Source organism: Lontra canadensis, unplaced genomic scaffold (genome assembly GCF_010015895.1).
Source record: "Lontra canadensis isolate GAN:19392208 unplaced genomic scaffold, GSC_riverotter_1.0 scaffold59, whole genome shotgun sequence".
Taxonomy (NCBI): Eukaryota; Metazoa; Chordata; class Mammalia; order Carnivora; family Mustelidae; genus Lontra; species Lontra canadensis.
The window spans coordinates 3,710,463-3,730,718 of record NW_022631053.1 but is presented as its reverse complement, the minus strand read 5'-3'; the positions used below and the strand labels follow the sequence as shown (position 1 = coordinate 3,730,718).

General features: G+C 40.3%; 1 protein-coding gene across 1 annotated transcript; it reads left to right on the top strand.

Moving 5' to 3' along the window:
• The first annotated feature begins 3,762 nt into the window (after positions 1-3,762).
• Positions 3,763-18,168, top strand: HIGD1C (HIG1 hypoxia inducible domain family member 1C). Its single transcript, XM_032876797.1, has 3 exons — positions 3,763-3,871; positions 7,811-7,945; positions 18,104-18,168. Exons 1-3 carry the CDS (start codon positions 3,778-3,780, stop codon positions 18,166-18,168), a joined length of 294 nt encoding a protein of 97 aa, XP_032732688.1. The 5' UTR covers positions 3,763-3,777.
• The last annotated feature ends 2,088 nt before the right edge of the window (positions 18,169-20,256 follow it).

The following is a 20,256-nucleotide window of genomic DNA, read 5'->3' as shown; positions in this document are numbered from 1 at the left end:
GCCACTGAATGAAGTAGATAGTCATGAGTCCAAACTGATATAAATGAATAATTATATAGGAAAAGAGAAAAAAAATGCAGGGGTGGGGGGAGCACCTGGGTGCTCAATTGGTTAAGCACCCAATTTTTTTTTTTAAGATTTTTTATTTATTTTACAGAGAGAGACACAGTGAGAGAGGGAACACAAGCAGGGGGAGTGGGAGAGGGAGAAACAGGCTTCCTGCCAAGCAGGTAGCCTGATGTCGGGCTGGATCCCAGGACTCTGGGATCATGACCTGAGCCAATGGCAGCCGCTTAATAACTGAGCTAGGTGCCCCAGGCATCCAACTCTTGATTTCAGCTCAGATCATGGATTCAGGGTTATGGGATTGAGCCCTGCACCAGGCTCCGTGCTCAGTGGGAGTCTCCTTGGGATTCTCTCTCTCCCTCTGCTCCCCAACCCCTCAGAATGTGTACACGTGCATGCTCTTTCTAATAAATAAATCTTTTTTAAACATTTAAAAAAAATAGGGAAGAAGGGAAAACAATTCCTTCTATTAGAATGCCAACTGAAAATTATAAAAAAAATGATGGATTTAGAAAATTACCATCTGGGAAACATAATATTAATTGATTCGGGCAAGGATCATCAATGGGTGCTGAAATTAATGTGTATAAGTCTGATAAATAACAGTATTTTTATACTACCAAAGTATCTTCTCACAAAATACTTATTTAGTATAAAGAGAAAAAATGGTAACTTTACAGTAGAGAAACTGGCAGACAGCACTGTAATCCAAGTGATCAAAGTTGTGTGCCAGAGTCAACTCACACCAACTGAGGTGTGGCACATCTCTTCCCAATTTTGCGGTTAGTGATGACAAAATAGTAGCATGAAATTGGCCATTGTGGGAGTTTTTACACCATGGAAATTGTTAAATATTACAAATCAGGGCCCTTTTTCCTCTGGATAACCAATTGTTAGTCACTTATCAGAACAGTGGATTGAAGTTACTACCACCAAAGTAACTTATGTGCCTCTGATATTGCGCACTGAGAAGGACACAACATCACCTTTGTGGTATTCTGCCAAAAATGTCTAACTTCAACCTAATGATGAGAAAGTATCAGAAAAAACTAAATTGAGAAATATCCTACAAAATAATTGGCCTGCATCAGCAAAATATCAGGGTCATGAGACAAAAGAAGATTTTGAGGATTAGCACTATATGTCAACTTGACTGGGCTAAGGGATGCCCAGATAGATGGTAAAACGTTATTTCTGGGTGTGTCTATGAGGGTATTTCCCACAGAAATTAGCAGTTGAATTTGAAGATTGAATAAAGATCACCCTCACCAACGCAGCTGAGCATCATCAAATCAACTGAGGGCATGAACGGAACAAAAAGGCAGACGAAAGATGAATTTGCTCCCTGCCTAAGCCAGGACATCCATCTTCTCCTGACCTCAGACATCAGTGCTCCTGGTTCTCAGGCCTTTGGACTTGGACATGGACTTACACCATTGCCAGCTTGCAGGTGGCAGATCATGAGATCTCTCAGCCCTCACAAACACGAGCCAATTCCTACAATAAATCTCATCTATAAGTATATATACATGAATATAGGCATATGTGTATGTATGTATGCATTTATATTTCCTATTGGTTCTGTTTCTCTAGAGAATCTTGACTAGTACAATAACTAAGGAAATGTTCCAAGTTAAAGGAAAAGAGACTTGACAACCAAACACAGTATGTATTCCTGATTGAATCTTAGACTAGGGAAAAAAAGTTGTCATTGGGACCTTAACTGGTGAAATATGAATAAAACTTCTCGCTTATAGTATTACGGCAACACTAATACTCTGATTTTGACCGTGGTACTATGGCACAGAAAAGAATGCCCCAAATGCCTACAGAAGTTTTTAGGGGGTAGGGTGCATCAGCACGCGACTTGCTCTCAGATGGTTCTCAGGAAGAAGGGGAGAAATTTTTCTTTGGAAAAATGATAAATCGAATGTGGCTCAGTGTTAACACAAGGGAACCTGGGTGTCGAACGTGAGGTTCTGTGTCGTATTCTGGGAGCTTCTCTGTAAACTTGAACTTATTTAAAGAATTAAAAGTTATAAGGAAAAAAAACCATGAACGCTACCTGGTCCTCTGCGCTCATCTTTGCAGCTGCAGTGAGAAAGAGGCGGTGAACCAGGACTTCCCCGAGGCCTCAAACCCCGGAAGGCTGCGGGGTACACTAGATGCCAAAGCAGCGTCCACCACCAGCCCTTCCCAGGCTCGTGCTTCCGGCGCAGGCGCAGGCGCAGGTGCATACGCAGGCGCAGGTGCATACGCAGGCGCAGGTGCATACGCAGGCGCAGGCGCATACGCAAGGCAGCGGCTCACTCAGCACCTTCCTGAGCCCGCCCACCTGCCCGGCCCTCAGATTGGCCAAGGGCGTAGTGACATCACGTCCTTCACAGCTGGGCACTCGTGCAGCTTCGAGGCTCTCCAGTGGTCACAGGTGTGAGGGCCTGGCCTCCAGGTGACCCCAGACAGGCCCGTGGTCCCTCAACCCGGGATTCAGGCCCCAGTGGGTGCCCCTCTCGCAAGTGCATATTCCTTAAAGACAAGACTCTTGGTCTCAGATGGCTAATAATGCCCACTGCCACCCAAGCCCAGTGTTGTAACAGTGGGCCCACTTTCCTCTTGATTTGGGGTCCTGGAATCAGGTAGTGAGACTCAGAGCCACAGAGGGAAGTTGGGAGCTCCCTGTGAAGGCAGAGTAAAAGGCAAAGAATGTTCTTCAAAGACTTACTGTTTCCTTAATTTGAAAATCTAGTGTTTGTGGTCCAGGTGCTGTTACTAGTGAGTTTCCAAGGAAGGGATGTGGAAACCTCGGCCAATACCAGCTGGCCACACCCCCCTGGGGTGGGACAGCGTTGTTTCTGGGCTTTCCTATTGTCAATTAGTGGGAAATTGAACATAAATGTGTCCTGGCCTTACAAAGCCTCTTCTGATCTACAGCTTCCCGTGAAGGAACACCAGGACACAGCAGGTGGTGGGGTTCCCCAAAGGTATGGTTCTTATGCCACTTACCAGGTTACATTTTCTGATTAAAGCTGATTCATAGGATGAAGTCACTGTATTTGAGTTTTTAGGTGAAAATGGTGGGTTGCACGGATAAAGGACTGAGGTGCTTGCTAACCATGGTGATTGTGATTATAGTTGCTCTTGCAAGTTTCCCTCATTCCTGTGTAGACAAGGAAGATTATTTCCATTGTCTAGCATAGCATGTGGTAGGTGCTTGGTAAATATCTCAATGACTTTATAATGCCCTGCACATTCTGAAGAATTGCAGTGATCACTCTCCCATCACCTGTAAATTTGGAGGTAATTTTGCCTTTGTTGGCACTGCCATTGTTCTTTAAAATGGTATTTTGTTAAAGTATTCTCTTACTCTTTGTGGAAGAAGTTCCCAATGATTGAGGTTCCCAATGATCTCAAATGCTGAGCAGTGAAAAGAGACTGAATAACCCATTTATGATCTGTCTTTATTCCTTATTCATGGAATCGGATTATCCTCACCTCTCTTTACTTTTACCCCTTACCCCAAACAAAATGAAAGGATTCCATAATGAAAAGGGTGAAGGAAACATGATGTTTATTTCAATTGAGCAGACCGGCATGGATCAAGCAAATTGAAGACAGATGAACACATGATCAACAATATACTGGGAGAGGATAAATGGATTTTTAATGATTTTCAGCAACCACTTTTATCCCCTCCTGTTACTAGAGAGAAAAATGTCTGCAGATAACCAGTGGTCAGCAGATGAGGAAGAAGGCCAACTCTCCCGACTGATCAGGAAATCTAGGGACTCCCCCTTTGTCCCCGTAGGTAAGTACAAGCCTTGACTGGATACTAGAGAACTGTTTGTAATAACAATGCATTATCCAGTATCTCTGAGGAATGAAATGTTTTCTATTACTTAAGTTTTTCAGGTAATTTTATTTCTTTAACTCCCTTTCATTAGAGGTCTATCTCAAATTACTAATTCCTAGCCACTCTAACTGGACCACACTGAATGAGCTTTAACACTTCTGTGATGACTCGAGATCAGCAGCAGCATCAGCCTATTATATTGAAAGTCTTAGTGACCGAAATGTATAGGGGTCTTTGTCCTCTAACTCCAACCTTTAAGTTCTTGTACCCGATTGTTTACAGATTTTTCTTCCATATAATATTGAGTACAATCAAAAACTTCTGCCTCTAGTATTCTGTGGCATCAGAAGCTAGATACACAAGTTTAAAGGAATTGTGCGTCAATTCAGAGTAAGGAGGCTCTGAATGAAAGCCTAGGCTACCTACATGTTTGTACACTTGAGAGCATGAACTTTGTGATGTTCACGTTCAATGGCCCTTTGTGCTGGTTTCCTGATGTGTTCCAGATGATGAGGTTGATGTTTAAGTAAACTCTAGATTAAAGAAGTGTTATTATAATTAGACCTGGTCTAAGCCTCTTTATCCTTCCCCAACACAGACTTAGTATGTTTACATTTAGAATAATACTGTATGTATCCGGACTTAAAAAAAAAATCTAAGCACCAATATTACGTTTTAAAACCTAAGCTTTCTCTTTCTTCTTTTGGATGCTTAAGCTAACCTAAGCATTATTATATTCTGTAGCCTTGACTCTTTCCTGGTGTTCATTTGGTCTGGAAACTATTATAATAATTTATTTAAATAAGACTTACATTATGTAAGTTACACTGACGTGATTAATTCCTTAAAACCTTCCCAATAGGTATGTCGTTAGGTTTTCCTTGTCACTGCAAATCTAGCAACTTCATGTCATTATTTGCGTATCAAAAAGAATCAAAATTTTACTTTATAATAATATGTTTAGAATTTAATTTGATTAGAACTTGATAATAGCATCCATAAAAAATGGAAGCAAATAATATTAGAGTGATTAACTCATCTTTCTAGCATTTTTAACTAGAAAAACAATTCATAGAACTAGGTGCCACTTGAACAGATCACTATCATGAAGAGACATTAATCACTGTGCCTATCATAAATTAAATTATTTTTCCAGAGACATTTAGGGTGATTAAAGTAGAAAGATAAAAGTGTTTCCAGCTAAATTCAATTATATACAAACTACAGAGACACTATATGGAAAACAGTAAAGGTTCTGACTTTCATCTCCGAAGGAAACAAAACCAATTTAACTGAGAACAGAGCCTTGATTTGATAAGGGAAGAGAATCAAGTTTTTGCTAGATAAATAAATGATAAAATTTGAATACATATTGTTGACTAGTTTAGCTATGGTTATTTTAATAATATCTACTATGTATTTCCTGCTGCAGGATAGTGTCCTGCTCAGAGAATTTACAAAACATTTTTATTTATTAAACAACTTCCATCATTACAATCTATTTGTACTGTTTAAAACTGTCTTAGGATCGCTGTTAAGGTCTCTGCATACATTACATATATACTGAAGCTCTGTGTTGATCATTTGTTTTTGTTCCTTTCACTTAACATTTTTGTGTGTACATTTCTGTGTATTAGCACTGCCTATACTTAAAATTTTTTTCACAGCTATGGCAGTCGTCCCTCTGTTTGGGTCATTTCAGTTTGCTGTTATTGAGTTTTGCTGTTGTCCAGTTTTTCCTCATACATAGTGTAGCTTTGTGTCAACTTCTTGATGTTTCTCTTGCTTATTTCCCTGGAATATGAATTTCCAGAGCAGGAAGCACATTCAGTTTAATACTTATTATATATTGCCAGCGTTCTTAAGATGGGGCTAAACTTACAGAGCTTTCAGCATTGTACCTGTTTGTCAATGTATCTATTACTGTTTTTTGCTGTTTTTGTCATTTTAATTTTTATTTCATTTGCTAATCAGCCTATAAAATCTACATGTAAATGCAATTATTCTTACTTCCATCTATTAAATGGATTCTGAAAGAATATATCCTCACCCACCCGTAGAGACACACGTGTGCCAACATAACTAATCAAAACTTGCTATCCTACATAAATACCAACTGCATGCTATATATTAACAACAAACATATGGAAACTGAAATAAAAACATTACACTATTCATAATCACTCCAAAGAAAATGAAAATGAAATCACTCCAAAGCTTAGATACATGCTTAACAAAATATGTATACAATCTGTATGCTGAAAATTACAAAATGTTAATGAAAGAAATCAGAAAGGACCTAAATAAATGTGAAGACTACATGCAGTATTGTGTCCATGGATTGCAAGACTAAATATATAGTAAAGAAGAATTTAAATACAAAGAATGTATGTCAGTTCTCCCCAAATTGACCTACAGGTTTCGTGTAATACCTATCAAAATCCCAGCAAGGTTTCTTATAGGTAAGACAAGTTTACTCTAAAATTTATATGTGGGGGCGCCTGGGTGACTCAGTGGGTTGAGCATCTGCCTTCGGCTCAGGTCATGATCCCGGGGTCCTGGGATCGAGCCCCACATCAGGCTCTCTGCTCCACGGGGAGCCTGCTTCTCTCCCTCTCCCTCTGCCTGTCTCTCTGCCTACTTGTGGTCTCTCCCTGTTAAATAAACGAATATTTTTAAAAAATTTTTAAAAATAAAATTTATATGTGAAGGCGGAAGTCCTAGAATGGCTAAAACAATCTTTAAAAAATTTTAAAAAAGGATAACGTGGGAGCAATCACTGTACCTAATACTGAGGCATACTAGATAGCGACCTAATCAAGACAGTGTGGTGTTGGAGGAATAAATACACAGATCAACAAGATAGAAGAGGGAACCCAAAAAATAGACCCATACTTTTATTATGCAAAGTCTTCTCTATTCCTCTGTCAAAATATGGCATTTTGTCCTCCCCATTTTCTCTAAAGTCTACTTTACCTTCTTTTAGATGTTATAAATATGCTATTCTGTTTTCCTCTAGTTTTTATTGATATTTTTGTTTTGTTTTTTACATTCAATTGTAACTCATGCAGAATTTTTTTGTAGGATCTGCTGTGAGATACACATTCAAATCAGTTCTCCATACTAAAAAAATTGTACCAATGGTATTTATTAAATAACTATTCCTTTATCTGTTATTTGGTTATTTTGATTTGTCATGAATTAAGTTCTCACCGTGTTTTAAATCTCCTTCTGGAATCTTTCCTATTCAGTTGATCAGTTTTCTGTCTTAGAGTCAATTATATAGGATCTTGGTTGTCACAGCAGTATCCTCACCCTGTGACATTTGCAGGGAATACAGAAATACTCATGTGCTTCTGGAGTTTTCTAGAGTCACAGATCTTTCTGCAGCTACATCTTCTTATGCAAATATTCATACCTTTCATCTCATTAAAATTTAAGTATCTCATTTTACAGAAGATCAAAATTGTTACCACTAGATTTCCTCCTTATTTGGTAACAAGCAGAGAGAAGTAAAGCCAAACATTTGAAAGGCATGCATGCTGGAAGGTTTGGTTGGTTTGCTCACTGGCTCAGTGACTTGCCCCAAATAAAAGCCATGCACAACAGGAAATCATGCCTCAGGAACATTAGAAATTACTACACTACAGGATTCAAGTTTTTCTGGGAAGAGTCAAAACTGCAAATATTGAATCCATGAGTGTTAAGGGTCTATTTTTTAAAAAATCTGGTGAATCAAATCTAGCATCGTTCCTCTTAAGTATACTTTGGTGTCTGGCCTGCTTATCTTCCAAGTACTGACCCTTTAGACACTCTTCTATTCAGCTCTCTAAATCTTGGGGATTCTAGCCTACTATTCACATAACCTCTATTTTTTTTTTTTTTAATTTACAGGAATAGCAGGCTTTATGACTGTGGTGTCCTATGGTCTTTACAAGTTAAAGTACAGAAAAGATCAGAAAATGTCCATTCATCTTATTCATATGAGAGTTGCTGCCCAAGGATTTGTTGTAGGAGCTGTGACTCTAGGTAACCTGCTTAATTTCTGTCTTATGTTCAGCTGTCTTTGAGAATATTTTAATTTATTTTAGAAAATGAATGTTGGGTCAAGGTGATATAATGGAGGAAGAAGGGTAAGAAAGACAGTGAACCTCACTTGAAGTTGATTCCCTGTAAGAGGCTTTAGTCTCTTGGTATTTTTAAGCACTGAAAGAAAAAAACCAGTAGACAAAAGGTATAAACTTCCAGTTATAAAACAGGTAAGTCCTGAGGAACCCAAGTGGCTCAATCTGTTGAGCATCCTGGCTCTTGATTTCGACTCAGGTCATGATCTCAGGGTCATGGGATCAAGCCCCACATTGGGCTCCAGCCCCACACTGGGCTCCTCACTCAGTGGGATGTCTGCTTGTCGCTCACCCCCTCCCTGCTCTTGCATATGCTCTCTCTCTCAAATAAATAAATAAAATCCTTTGGGACGCCTGGGTGGCTCAGTTGGTTGGGCAGCTGCCTTCGGCTTGGGTCATGATCCCAGCATCCTGGGATCGAGTCCTGCATCGGGCTCCTTGCTCATCGGGGAGCCTGCTTCTCCCTCTGCCTCTGCCTGCCATTCTGTCTGCCTGTGCTCGCTCTCTCTCCCTCTCTCTCTCTGACAAATAAATAAATAAAATCTTTTAAAAAAATAAATAAATAAAATAAAATCCTTTAAAAAATAAAAAAATAGGGGTACCTGGTTGGTGGCTCAGTCAGTTAAATGTCTGCCTTTGGCTCAGGTCATGATCCCAGGATCCTGGGATCGAGCCCTGCATGGGACTCCCTGCTTAGCAGGAGCCTACTTCTCCCTCTCCCTTTGCTCCTTCCCCCTACTCCCCCCCACTTGTTCTCCTTCTCCTTCTCTCTCAAATAAATTCTTTTAAAAAAATAAGAAATAAATAAAAATAAAAAATAATGTATGTGAGGATGTAACGTACAGCATGGTGACTATAGTTAATAATACTGTTTGGTATATCTGAAAGTTGCCAAGAGAGTAGATCTTTGAAGTTATCATCACAAGAAAACAATTCTGTAACTATGCATGGTTACAGATGTTAACTGACTTGCTATGGTGATCACTACAGTATATGCAAATAATGAATCATTGTTGTATACCTGAAACTACTATGATGTAGGTCAATTATACCTAAAATATTTTTAAAAGGTAGAGAGCTTAATTTTAAAAAGGTAGACAACCAGATTATGGGTTCTGGTATCTTGTATAGTGAAAGGAGCAGTGAATAGTTTATACCCTAGGTAATCCAAATAAAGCAGTGGTTCTAGACTCCAGCCTTTATCACTCACCTAAGTCATAGTTCCCAGACTACGTGAACAGCAGGTATAATTATTAATGTAGTTTAACTGGGAAGAATACATTTTTAGAGCCTACAAGCCTCAACATCTGTTCTCCTTTTATTCCCAGTCTGAGCAATAGGTAAACCTTTTTAAATTAGTCTATAAATTAAGCAATACTAAACACAGTCACATCGAAAGAACAGGTGTAAAATTATTTGGTTAATTCCAGTTATATCAATGGCTAAACCAGATAGTTCTCACAAGAAGTCCACTTTGGGACCTAAATTATCTTTCTTTTCGTGTACATTAATGAGAACAAGCCACCATGTTCCTAGTTCTCCTTCATGCTGTGCAGAGTAGAGTCAGCCTAAGAATGGGTCTAGGATTATGGAATGATGGGTGTGGGGCTTTGCATGTAGGGGGTTACATGGTAGTTATCTTATTACCATGAGCTGTGATATGCAGGTGTTCAACAAAATACGAGAAACTTCACTATAGAATTATAGTGCTCATTTTCATCATTTAGCTATTAGCAAATAGCTACTGAGCACTTGCTATGTGCAAGGCCCTGTGCCAATCTAGAGATACAGAAATAAGACTCAGTCCCCACTTTCAGAGTGGTCAGGCTCCTTACGGAGAACGACGAAGAACAGAAGATGGCGGTATAAAATCATAGATACCATGACAGATAACACAGGTTGCTCCGGAAGCATAAGCACAGAGGGGGGCCTTGAACTAGTGCGGAGTGTCCCGGGGAGGCTTCTCTCAGGATGTAAACTATAGGAGCCAAGCACGTGGAGGAATTAGGTAGGCAGAGAGGAGAACAGGATTCGAGACAGAGGACAAAACAAAGGCACAGGAGCATGGCACCTTAGTGGGACTGGACGTAGCTTGGTGTGGTAAGTGAGTCAGTCAGGGTTTGATGAGAGAAGCAGAGCTACCAGTTGTAATATAGAACGAGACATTTATTATAGGCATTTGGCATTACGTGATTGTGAGGCTCTTGCATATGTATCAGCAGCTGGGGCCCAAAGTGGGCAGGGCAAGCACACAGAATGATAAAGATGTAAAGTGAGAGAAGCAAAAAAATCTAGAACTTGCAAGGATGAGCTGGGAACACACAGGATGGACTATTTGGAACCCTTGTGGATTTCTCACCACCTCTAAGCCTCTAAATTCGATGACAGCAGTGACAGAGGACAAAATGATGCCCTTCATCTGGGAGCTACTAAACAGGGACCTGGCCAAGGAGTCAGAAAAGGTGAAGGAGGAAATTCAGCAGAAGCCATAGTAGCTTTACTCCCTATTTGTTGCCCCATGTCAACAAAGGGGACCAGAAGATAAGCAAAGATATGCTGCAACAGTGCCTTCCAAGCACAAAATGAATTTGGCTGCTGCTTCACTTCTGCCTTCTAAATCATATGCAAAATGTCCCTTCTGCAATAACTCACAGAATAAAAAGAAATGAATTCTAGAAAATGTAGTTACAGTTTAGCTAAGCTGACACAATACAAATTCACCCTTGTCTACCTTTTGTCAACCTGGCATCCATATACACCTCTTTTAATACACTTAACTTTGAAATAAAGACAATGGCAAAATCAACCATTCAATGTATAACCAAAAACATGCTAATTCTCTCCCAAAAGAGGATACAAAATCCCTTTCTCCATCTTTGAGTGGTGTGTATTTGTCTTTGAGCAGAGTCCCATTTCCCTTTGATATCCTAAAGCTAAATCCTGAAATATAAGGATAATTATCATTAGCACTTCTTACATTAGATAGTAGATAAATGGAAGTGGCAAATAAAAAAATCGTTAATGTATACACAAATGTATTCAAATCAAAATAAGGAAGAAATATTCATAGCTGTCAGACTTTGTTTCTACAACTGGTTGGATGGTCATGGCTGGTGTTATAACCATGTTCTAGCCATTTTATACCCCCTTTGCCTTCAGTAAGCACCTTGGCTATTCAAGGTTATTTGACTAGTATGGTGACCCATACCTTCATTCCTAAATGAAGGCCATTAGCCATCCTGCTTATATTGGGTATGTTTTCCATTGTCTTTAATCACAGGACATGGGAGTACTAAAAAACGCCCCAGAAGATATGCATTCCAGACACACACCTCCTTACCCTATTTGTATTCTATAGCAGTAACCTAATTTCCCCTTGATAGATCTATGTAATGGACTAGCGTGATGTCCTATGGAATGGAGGGATGATCAAGGTCCCTGCAGACTAGATTATGGCGTAGGCTGGAGACTTCAGGGAGTCTTGAGACAGAATAGTGAAAGTATACTCTTGGCCCAACTGAGTGAACGCACACTGCTTCTGATAGTTACTAAAAGGTATACAGGAAAAAAACAATCAACCAGATTACTAGCTGCAAACCAAAGAGTAAATATGTTTATACCAATACACTCTAGCAATGAAACCACACCTGAATGGCAGCTGCAGTCAGAGTAATCAAGTTTATAGAAATCCATTCTCTTTCTCCAAGATCCACCTGTCTTCTGGCAAAAGAGGCAAACTGAATGCCTGTGTGGTAGGAATCACCACCCTAGGATCTTTAAAGTCCTTGATGATGGTGCTAATCTCTATAATCCATCTGGGAATGCAGTTTTGCTTTGGTTTACTTTGTTGGTAGGTAGAGGCAAGTAGAATGGCTTACAGTTGGCTTTCCCAACCATAATAGCTTTTATACCACCGGTCAGGGAACCGATGGGAGGATTCTGACAGTTGCTGGGATACACATTCCAGAACTAGGGAAATAATTCAGGGACCCACCAGGTCAACTGACCACCTGACCTCCAGAAACTTCTAGCTTGGCTGGTAGAGCACCCTAATTCTTAAAGCATCAGTATCAATTCAAAGCCAATACTTAATAATCTCCCACAAATGTGATTATTTGCCCTTCCTCTTGCATATGCACCTTGGTGAACGGTCACGGATCCCTTTAGGAAAGGCTAGATGGAGTATTTACAGTATTTATATTTTTGGCTGTATAACAGGGTCTTTTCTTAAGGAGACCTGACCTCTCCTTTATTCAAGGGACTCTGGGTCCATAAAGTGATTCAGTCTGGGAACTGGTCTGGGGGCCATGGCTGTCTACAATGATGATTTAAGTGAGACTTCTGCTCACCAAACTTGGAGATTTTCTGCGTATACACTGCCCACCACTCTTATGTCTAGGGATACTATAATCAGCTAGCCAATGCCAAAGAGCTTTGTGGCTTAGACTATGCTTATTACCGTTTGGTCTTTGCTGCCCATTACAGTACATCATGCTCTCCTTGTCTCTGTCAGTTAAATGATGCCACGTGACCCTGCCACTCAGGATCCCATCATCTCCACTGAATTCAGGGAGCCTAGCAATTCCCACTGTCATTTCTGGCTTACAGAAGACAGTCACCACAGAACTCTCCAAGGATGCCAGAGACTCCCTTCACAAGTGTATTTCACATAGCCTTGGTGAAGGAAATAGATATATTTAGGGGGTGAGGGAGGAGGGTAAGTCCACTTTAACATTCCAATCTCCCTAAGCCTTTGGATACCTTCCTTAATGGTGGAGTTTCTTAATCTCAGCACTACTGACATTTTGACTGAATATTCTTTGTTGTGGGGGGCTGTCTTGCGCATTACAGGATGTTTAGCAGCATCCCCAGCAACTATCAGGCAAACAGCACCCACTAACCTCGAGTGTGACAACCCAAAATGCCTACAGACATTGCCAAATTTCCCTGGGGAACAAAACTGCCCCCGTAAAGAAGAATGACTGCCAATGCAGAATCCCTGCTGTACCCTGGACGTAAACCAAGAAAGCTCTGCATTCCAACTTCATTTAGTGGAGATTGCCTTTCAGTTCAAGTTTTAGTCATTCACAGGAAGAAGTACAAAGGAGTCTCAGTCAGATACAGGGGTTCAAGGACCCCATTTCACAGAAACCTGCCCATAGGTCCCATCCTAATTTTTAATTTTCCTATTTATCCTAATTATCCTATTAATTGAATTAATTATCCTATCCTATTAATTGAAAATTATCCTAATTTTCAATTTTCCTAATCCCACTCTTCCCAAAGCAATGCCCTAACTTTGACATAAGAGATTCTGTGAGGCTGGGCATTTTATTATTGTTATGATTAGTCACCAACAGGATTAGTTCCTGTGTATGTTTTTCAAAAATATCAGCCTCATTGCTACGGGGGCTGAGTTTCTTTCTGGAAAGTCATAAGGCTTTCAGGTCCCTCAAAGCACCTGGATTAAGGAATTGAAAGCCCTGAGTCCCTCATTTTGTGTTCCCAAGTTCTCCAGCACACTTAGAAGAAACCAGCCTAATTATTCTCCTTATCTCCACTAAATGTTCTCATATAGTAAATACCTGATCACCCAAAGCCCGTTTTCTATAGATACCTGATTAAGGTTTTCTATAGGTGACAATCTGAAAAGATGTTTTACTACTGCATGCCATAGACTGCTAGCATCCTCTTTACTACTGGAAAAAAAAAAAAAAAGGCCATTAATATCTTTAAATCTAATCAGATCACAGAACCAATTCCAGATGACCCAGAACCAATTCAGAGAACCTACCCTCATGGTTATGCTCCTCGGGAAGCTTCTGTACCAAAATCTGTACCAGTCAGGATTAGAGAAGCAAAACTACCAGTAGTGATATATAAAAAGGGATTTTTTAATAGAAATATGACCCTAACCAATTTTTTTAAAAAGTTTTTATTTATTTGACAGACAGAGATCACAAGTAGGCAGAGAGGCAGGCAGAGAGAGAGAGGAGGAAGCAGGCTCCCTGCCGAGCAGAGAGCCCGATGCGGGGCTCGATCCCAGGACCCCGAGATCATGACCTGAGCCGAAGGCAGAGGCTTAACCCACTGAGCCACCCAGGTACCCCGACCCTAACCAATTTTGAGAGCTGATTAAACAGTCCATATTGGACTGGTGCTTATGTTCCTAAGGCTGGGGCCTAAAGTTAACAAGGCAGCAGCTGGGAAGGAAAAATTAACTGCGATCTTCAAGGAAGAGCTGGAACCCATAGAGAGAAACTTGGGTCAGTCTCTTACTGACTCCAGCTTTGATCATGGTGTGACCTGTAGGAGAAGCTGGACCCTCTATCATGGAGCTCATCCACTGGCCTAGGAGTCAAAGAAGCTAAGAGGAAGAGATCCAGAAATTGCTGAAGGATCTGTGGGTCTGACTGTTGTCCAGCAATGGCAAGGTGAGCCAGCAGGTGAACAGCAACAGGCACAAGATGCAGCAGCACCTGGCTCCCTGCACCAAGCCTTCCAAGTGTAAGAAGAACACAGCAGCTGCAGCTTCGACTTTCACCTTCAAACTTCAAGCAAAATGTCTCTTACGAGCCAAGCTAACCCAGAAATATGCAGGGACAGAAAGCAATTACAGCCCAGCAAAACTGATAGAAAACAAATCCCCGATCAATGTCTACAGTTGCAAGCTGAGGTGTTAACTAGAGGACACGAGTCAGTGGAAGGTTTAAACAGGGGAGTATAGTAGTCAGGATAGCAACTGAGAAAGATGCCTGCCCAAACGCAGGCAATGTGAAACCGTTTGAACAGAGGGTCACCCTAAGAAAAGACAGAACAGTGGTTATTATGGAAAGGAGGAGGTATGGTCAGAGAGGGAAAGCTAGGGGGCTCCCAGGATGCTTCCCATATTCTATTTCTTGACCTGCAATTCCAGGTAATTCCCTCTGCAACTATCTGTTAATCTGGTCATTTAGATTGTGTCTACCATTTTCCATGCGTATTCTATTTCACTATGAGGAAAAGGAAAATGATTACAGAGGATTTGTAAAGCATAGTCAATTAGATGATGAACTAGGTCTGAACTAAAGCAGGAATAGTGAAAATGGAGAGGAGGTGGATTCTAGAAACGTTCAGGACTCAGCAACTAAGTGATTGGGAGAAGGAAGGAAGGAGGAAGTCAAGGATGATTCCCAGGCTTCTGGTTTGGGCAGCCAGATAAAGGTGTGCCTCCACTAGTATAAGGAATGAAAAAGAACAGGTTTGGTGGGATGATAAGTGCATACTGGACAAAACAGTAATTGCTAATAGTTAATGAGTGTTTATGCTGTGCAACCATTCTGCTTTCTATATCACTATTCAATCTTTTTTTGTAGGTAAACTTCATTAAGCTTTTATTTTCATTCCAGTATAGTTACCACGCAGTGTTGTTAGGTGTACACCACAGGGATTTAATCTTAATAAACACCTCCTTCACACACCGGGTGCACCCTGGCACGCTCCTGTACCACTGCCAACTGCCCACAGCACGCCTTAGCTTCCCAGAGACTGCTGTTACTGCAGAGACCAGCCTCTAGGGAGTGCCCAGGCCACCTGCAACTTCTAACTAACTGGCTGTGAATTCAGGGGTTCCCAAAACTCCCTCAGGTTTGATATTTCACTAAAACAACCTAAGAATTCAGGAAAGCTCTATACTGACTAAAGTTTTATTATGAAGTATCTAAATCAAGACCAGGCAAATTGAGACACGTAGGGTAAGGTCTGGGAGGGTCCCAGACTCAAAGCTTTCTACCCTTTCCCTATGGAATCAGGGCATGTCACCCTTCCAGCACATCAATGTGTCCACCACCGGAGAAACTCTATTGAGCTTCAGCATCCAGAGTTTTTATTGTGGCTTCATTATGTAGGCATGATTGACTGAATCACTGGCCCCATGCCAGAACTCAATCTCTAGCCCTACTCCCCTCCCTGGAGGGCAAAGAACCCTCTAATCCTATGGTTGGTCTTCTGGCATGACTAGCCACATCCTAAAGTAGGATCCTGAAAGCCCACCGTGGGTCACCCCATTAACATAAATTCAGGTATAATCCAAGGGGCCCATGAGTAACAAAGATACTCCTCTATCTGGAAAATTTTTTAAAAGATTTTATTTATTTATTTGACAGAAAGAGAGAGTGAGAGAAAGAGAGAGAGTGCACACACAAGCAGGGGAATTAGCAGGCAGAGAGAGAAGCAGGCTTCCTGTGAGCAGGGAGCCCGATGCAGGGCTTGATCCCAGCACTCTGGGATCATGACCTGAGCCAAACGCAGATGCTCAGCCAACTGAGCCACCCCGGCACCCCTCTCTGTGAACTTCCAAGCATTTTAGAAACTCTATTGCAGGAACTCCAAACAAAGACCAAAGTCTTTATTTATTAATAATCCCATTTCCACATAAGGAAATGGAGTCTTAGAAAAAAATTTTTGCTAACAATTGCCTGGCTTATCTACTCTGGGGCCTGAACTCTTAATTTTGTATTATACTGACTGAGATGCCTATGGCAGATGTCTCCAAATTAGAGTACTCTGACCTTAGGAAATGTATAAGAAGATCCATGGGTATGAGGGAAGAAAATATTTTTTTAAAAGATTTTATTTATTTATTTGACAGACAGAGATCACAAGTAGGCAGAGAGGCAGGCAGAGAGAGGCGGGTAAGCAGGCTCCCCGCTGAGCAGAGAGCCCTATGCGGAGCTTCATCCCAGGACCCTGAGATCATGACCCCAGCCGAAGGCAGAGGCTTTAACCCGCTGAGCCACCCAGGTGCCCTGGAAGAAAATATTTTTATCTTAAAAGCAAAAAAGCTTTACTCATATATAGACTAGCCATAGTACATTTATATTGTTTATAGATAAATGAACACTTTGAGGGGCATGCTCAATTTATTTATTTATGTATAATTTAAAAGTTTGGCAGCCACCTACCTATGTATGTGGAAATTTGACATATGGTGTAATGAATATATGGGTCTCATATTAAAAAGAGAGTTCTAACTTGCTTACCAGTGAAGCATTCACAAGTGTGAATGAGGTGAGAAAAGAGTTGAGATCAGAACTCCAGGAAATACCAACATTTAAGAGGCAAGCAACAGGTAAGCATTACCTGTGTCTAATAAGTACAGGGAAATGAGTTCTACAGTTCTCTCTGCATCTGAGAATGTCTCCATAGATACCACAGTGCATCCAGTAAACATGTTTTTGCCTTGGAGTTTATACATCTGTGATGGTTCTACTACTATTGTGTTAGGAAACTGTGCAGACAGCTGCCTCAGCCAGCTACAGGGTGCCCCGAGAACAACCTCACCCATCCTTTTTTCTCTGTGCGCTCCCTGAAGACACGAACAAACAGCGTCAGGAGAAAAAAAAAAAAAAAAAGGCAGAAGGAAAGGAAGTAAAGGATTTAGGTTAGACAATGTACTAGATAGCTGGTGTCTTGATAACTGATATGGACGGGGCAGGAGGTGAGCAGACTCCTTAACTTGCTGTGGATACGAACACTTGCTGACGTTCCTGCAACACAATGAAACAACTCTACCTCTCAGGCTATTTCCCTTGACTACTTACCCTTCTGGAAGACCTCTGTCATAATCTCTCAGCCTAAACTCCTACCGAATTCACCCACTAGACTGCAAACCTCTAGAAGCAAGGATTCTGTCCCTTTACCTTCTTTTCTCTCAAGACACTAAACACAAGGAGGCCCTGAAGAGAGGTGTGCTAGGTTGAGATGTCTATTATTTCTATGTTATTATCTAGCCAAATCTCCCCCACTCTAACTTTTGCACCAATATTTTAAAATTCGAATTCTAGGGTGGCATAGTGACATTATAAGTTTGGATTGAGATTTATATGGATCTTAAAGGGGTCTAACTTTTTGGGATTGGTTGGTTTGTCTGGAGCCATTTATATGATCCAAGACAAAAGTTAATAAGATGGAAGGCATTTGTTTGTTTCTAAGTTGAGGGACAGTTTTGGAAAAATACAAGTGGAAGAAATTCAACCTTCATTTTCCACAGGTACCGTATTGATCTATATTTTTTTGTTTCTAGGTGTTCTCTATTCTATGTATAAGGATTACATCAGACCTCGATTCTTCAGCGTGTCCAAAAAATGAAGCTACGTCTAAGATAAGGAGGCTTCTGAAAACTCTTCATTATGAAGAATTCTCAATATGTCGCAAATTATACTGCAGAAGAATGAGACAGGATTCTCATACCCCTGTATAGTAAGTCTCAATTGTTTACGAAGTTGATTTCCAAATCAAAAATCACAGTCAACTCAAAAATATCCTTGTTGTCTTTCAGAACCTAGGATAGGATTTTCTGACTTTTAGAATTTTTACTTTCTAGTTAGTGGCAGAAAATAATCTATATTATGCCAAACCAATCTGAAAATTAGGATTTATAATAGTGGCTACAGAAAAATTATCTATATCCATATTAAATGTAATACTCTATTCATCACTTAATTCTGTGTAGGGCAAAGTAATTAGAGCTTTCATAAATTCTTTTCAAGAACGGCAAACAGTTATAAGAGAAGAATGGTCATGTTATTTAAATTTCGTTTACCACTGTGTACCTTACTCTAATCTAAAAACATGACGATTATGCCACAAATATAAATGTTTAACATTTAAATATATCTATGTATTCATTTTTATACTTCTTGAAACTTTTTCTAGGAGCACAAAGGTAAATTGCTAAAAAAAAAAAAAAAAAATCCCTTTCCCCCAGATGGCAATTGTGGGGGTGAAAGGAGTTAGTCTAATGCTATTGCTAATCTGGTCTGACACTAGAAGACACAGAAACCAAAGCAGACATTAAATGTTAACTATCTGTGACCTCAAACTCCTCATAACTGCCCACGGTTCTAAAAAATTAACTAGACTTTGTTGAAGTCCCACTGTTGTGACTCAGATTTACTTCCCTAAAACTCCAAGCCTGAAAAAAAAAACAAAACAAATGAAAAAAGTATTCACTGAAATAAAATCAAGAACGTACTATAAAATGATCTGTGGTGGTGATTTCCTTTTCCCTGATGTCTCCTGTAGTGGACGGTTAATCTGACAGGAAGGTGAAGTCTAGTATTTGGAAAAGGAAAAGATGTAAGAATATCTGAAAATATATCTGCATTCCAGATACTAACCCATTGTTCTGTGTATTATATACATTTTTCTCCGTTGGCACAGGTAGTAATTTTTAAAATTGTCATTTACCTATCAGGAGGCTCTTCTAGTGCCTGTTTTGGTCAACACTGTCCTCTTTGGAAAATAGGCAAGGAAGAATCCAACTACTTTATTCCACTAAATAGTCCAGCAGCTAGATCTACTATGTTCCATGGAGGTTAGGGAAATTGAGAACAGCTGGCATAGAAACATCATCCTTCAAGTTGATTACACAATGAAAAGCTATTTCTAATCAGGCTACTGGAAAGATTCTACTCTCTTAATATAGACTCTGTATTAAAAATAGACTTAAGGGGGTGCCTGAGTGGCTCAGTTGGTTAAGCGTCTGCCTTTGGCTCAGGTCATGATCCCAGGGTCCTGGGATGGAGTCCCACATTGGGCTCCTTGCTCAGCAGGGAGTCTGCTTCTTCCTCTGCCCCTTCCCCTCACTATACTCTCTCTCTTCTCTCAAATAAATAATCTTTAAAAAATAAAAATAGACTTAAGTGTTTAATTAGAAATGGGCTTTTCTCATAAAACCCAGTAGCTTCCAGAATTTCTTAATTTTACTCTGAGAGAACTTCAGTGATATATTTATTGCTTGAAAAAAGAAATGCAAGGTATTTATTTACTAAGAGTAGCTATGCATGAGAACTCACAAATTGTGTTTAAATTAAAATGCAAAATCATCTAGGGGCACCTGGGTGGCTCAGTTGGTTAAGCATCTGCCTTCAGCTCAGGTCATGATCCCAGGGTCCTGGGGTCAAGTGCTGCATCAGACTCCCTATTCAGTGGGGAGCCTGCTTCTCCCTCTCCCACTCCCCCTACTTGCACTCTCTCTCTCTCTCTCTCCCTCTCTCTCTGTCAAATAAATAAATAAAATCTTTAAAAAGAAAAAGGAAAAGAAAAATCCAGATTTGTAAATCATAAATTAGAGAATGATTAAATGTTCCTCACTTAGAAAAGAAGTATAGGGACGCCTGGGTGGCTCAGTTGGTTAAGCGGCTGCCTTCGGCTCAGGTCATGATCCCAGCGTCC

What these genes read in the sequence shown, in the direction of transcription:
- HIGD1C (XM_032876797.1), top strand. Translation starts at nt 3,778, where the DNA reads ATGTCTGCAGATAACCAGTGGTCAGCAGATGAGGAAGAAGGCCAACTC. An exon ending in CTCCCCCTTTGTCCCCGTAG is followed by an intron (nt 3,872 to 7,810) that starts GTAAGTACAAGC and finishes TTTAATTTACAG; the next exon opens with GAATAGCAGGCTTTATGACT. An exon ending in TGTAGGAGCTGTGACTCTAG is followed by an intron (nt 7,946 to 18,103) that starts GTAACCTGCTTA and finishes TTTTGTTTCTAG; the next exon opens with GTGTTCTCTATTCTATGTAT.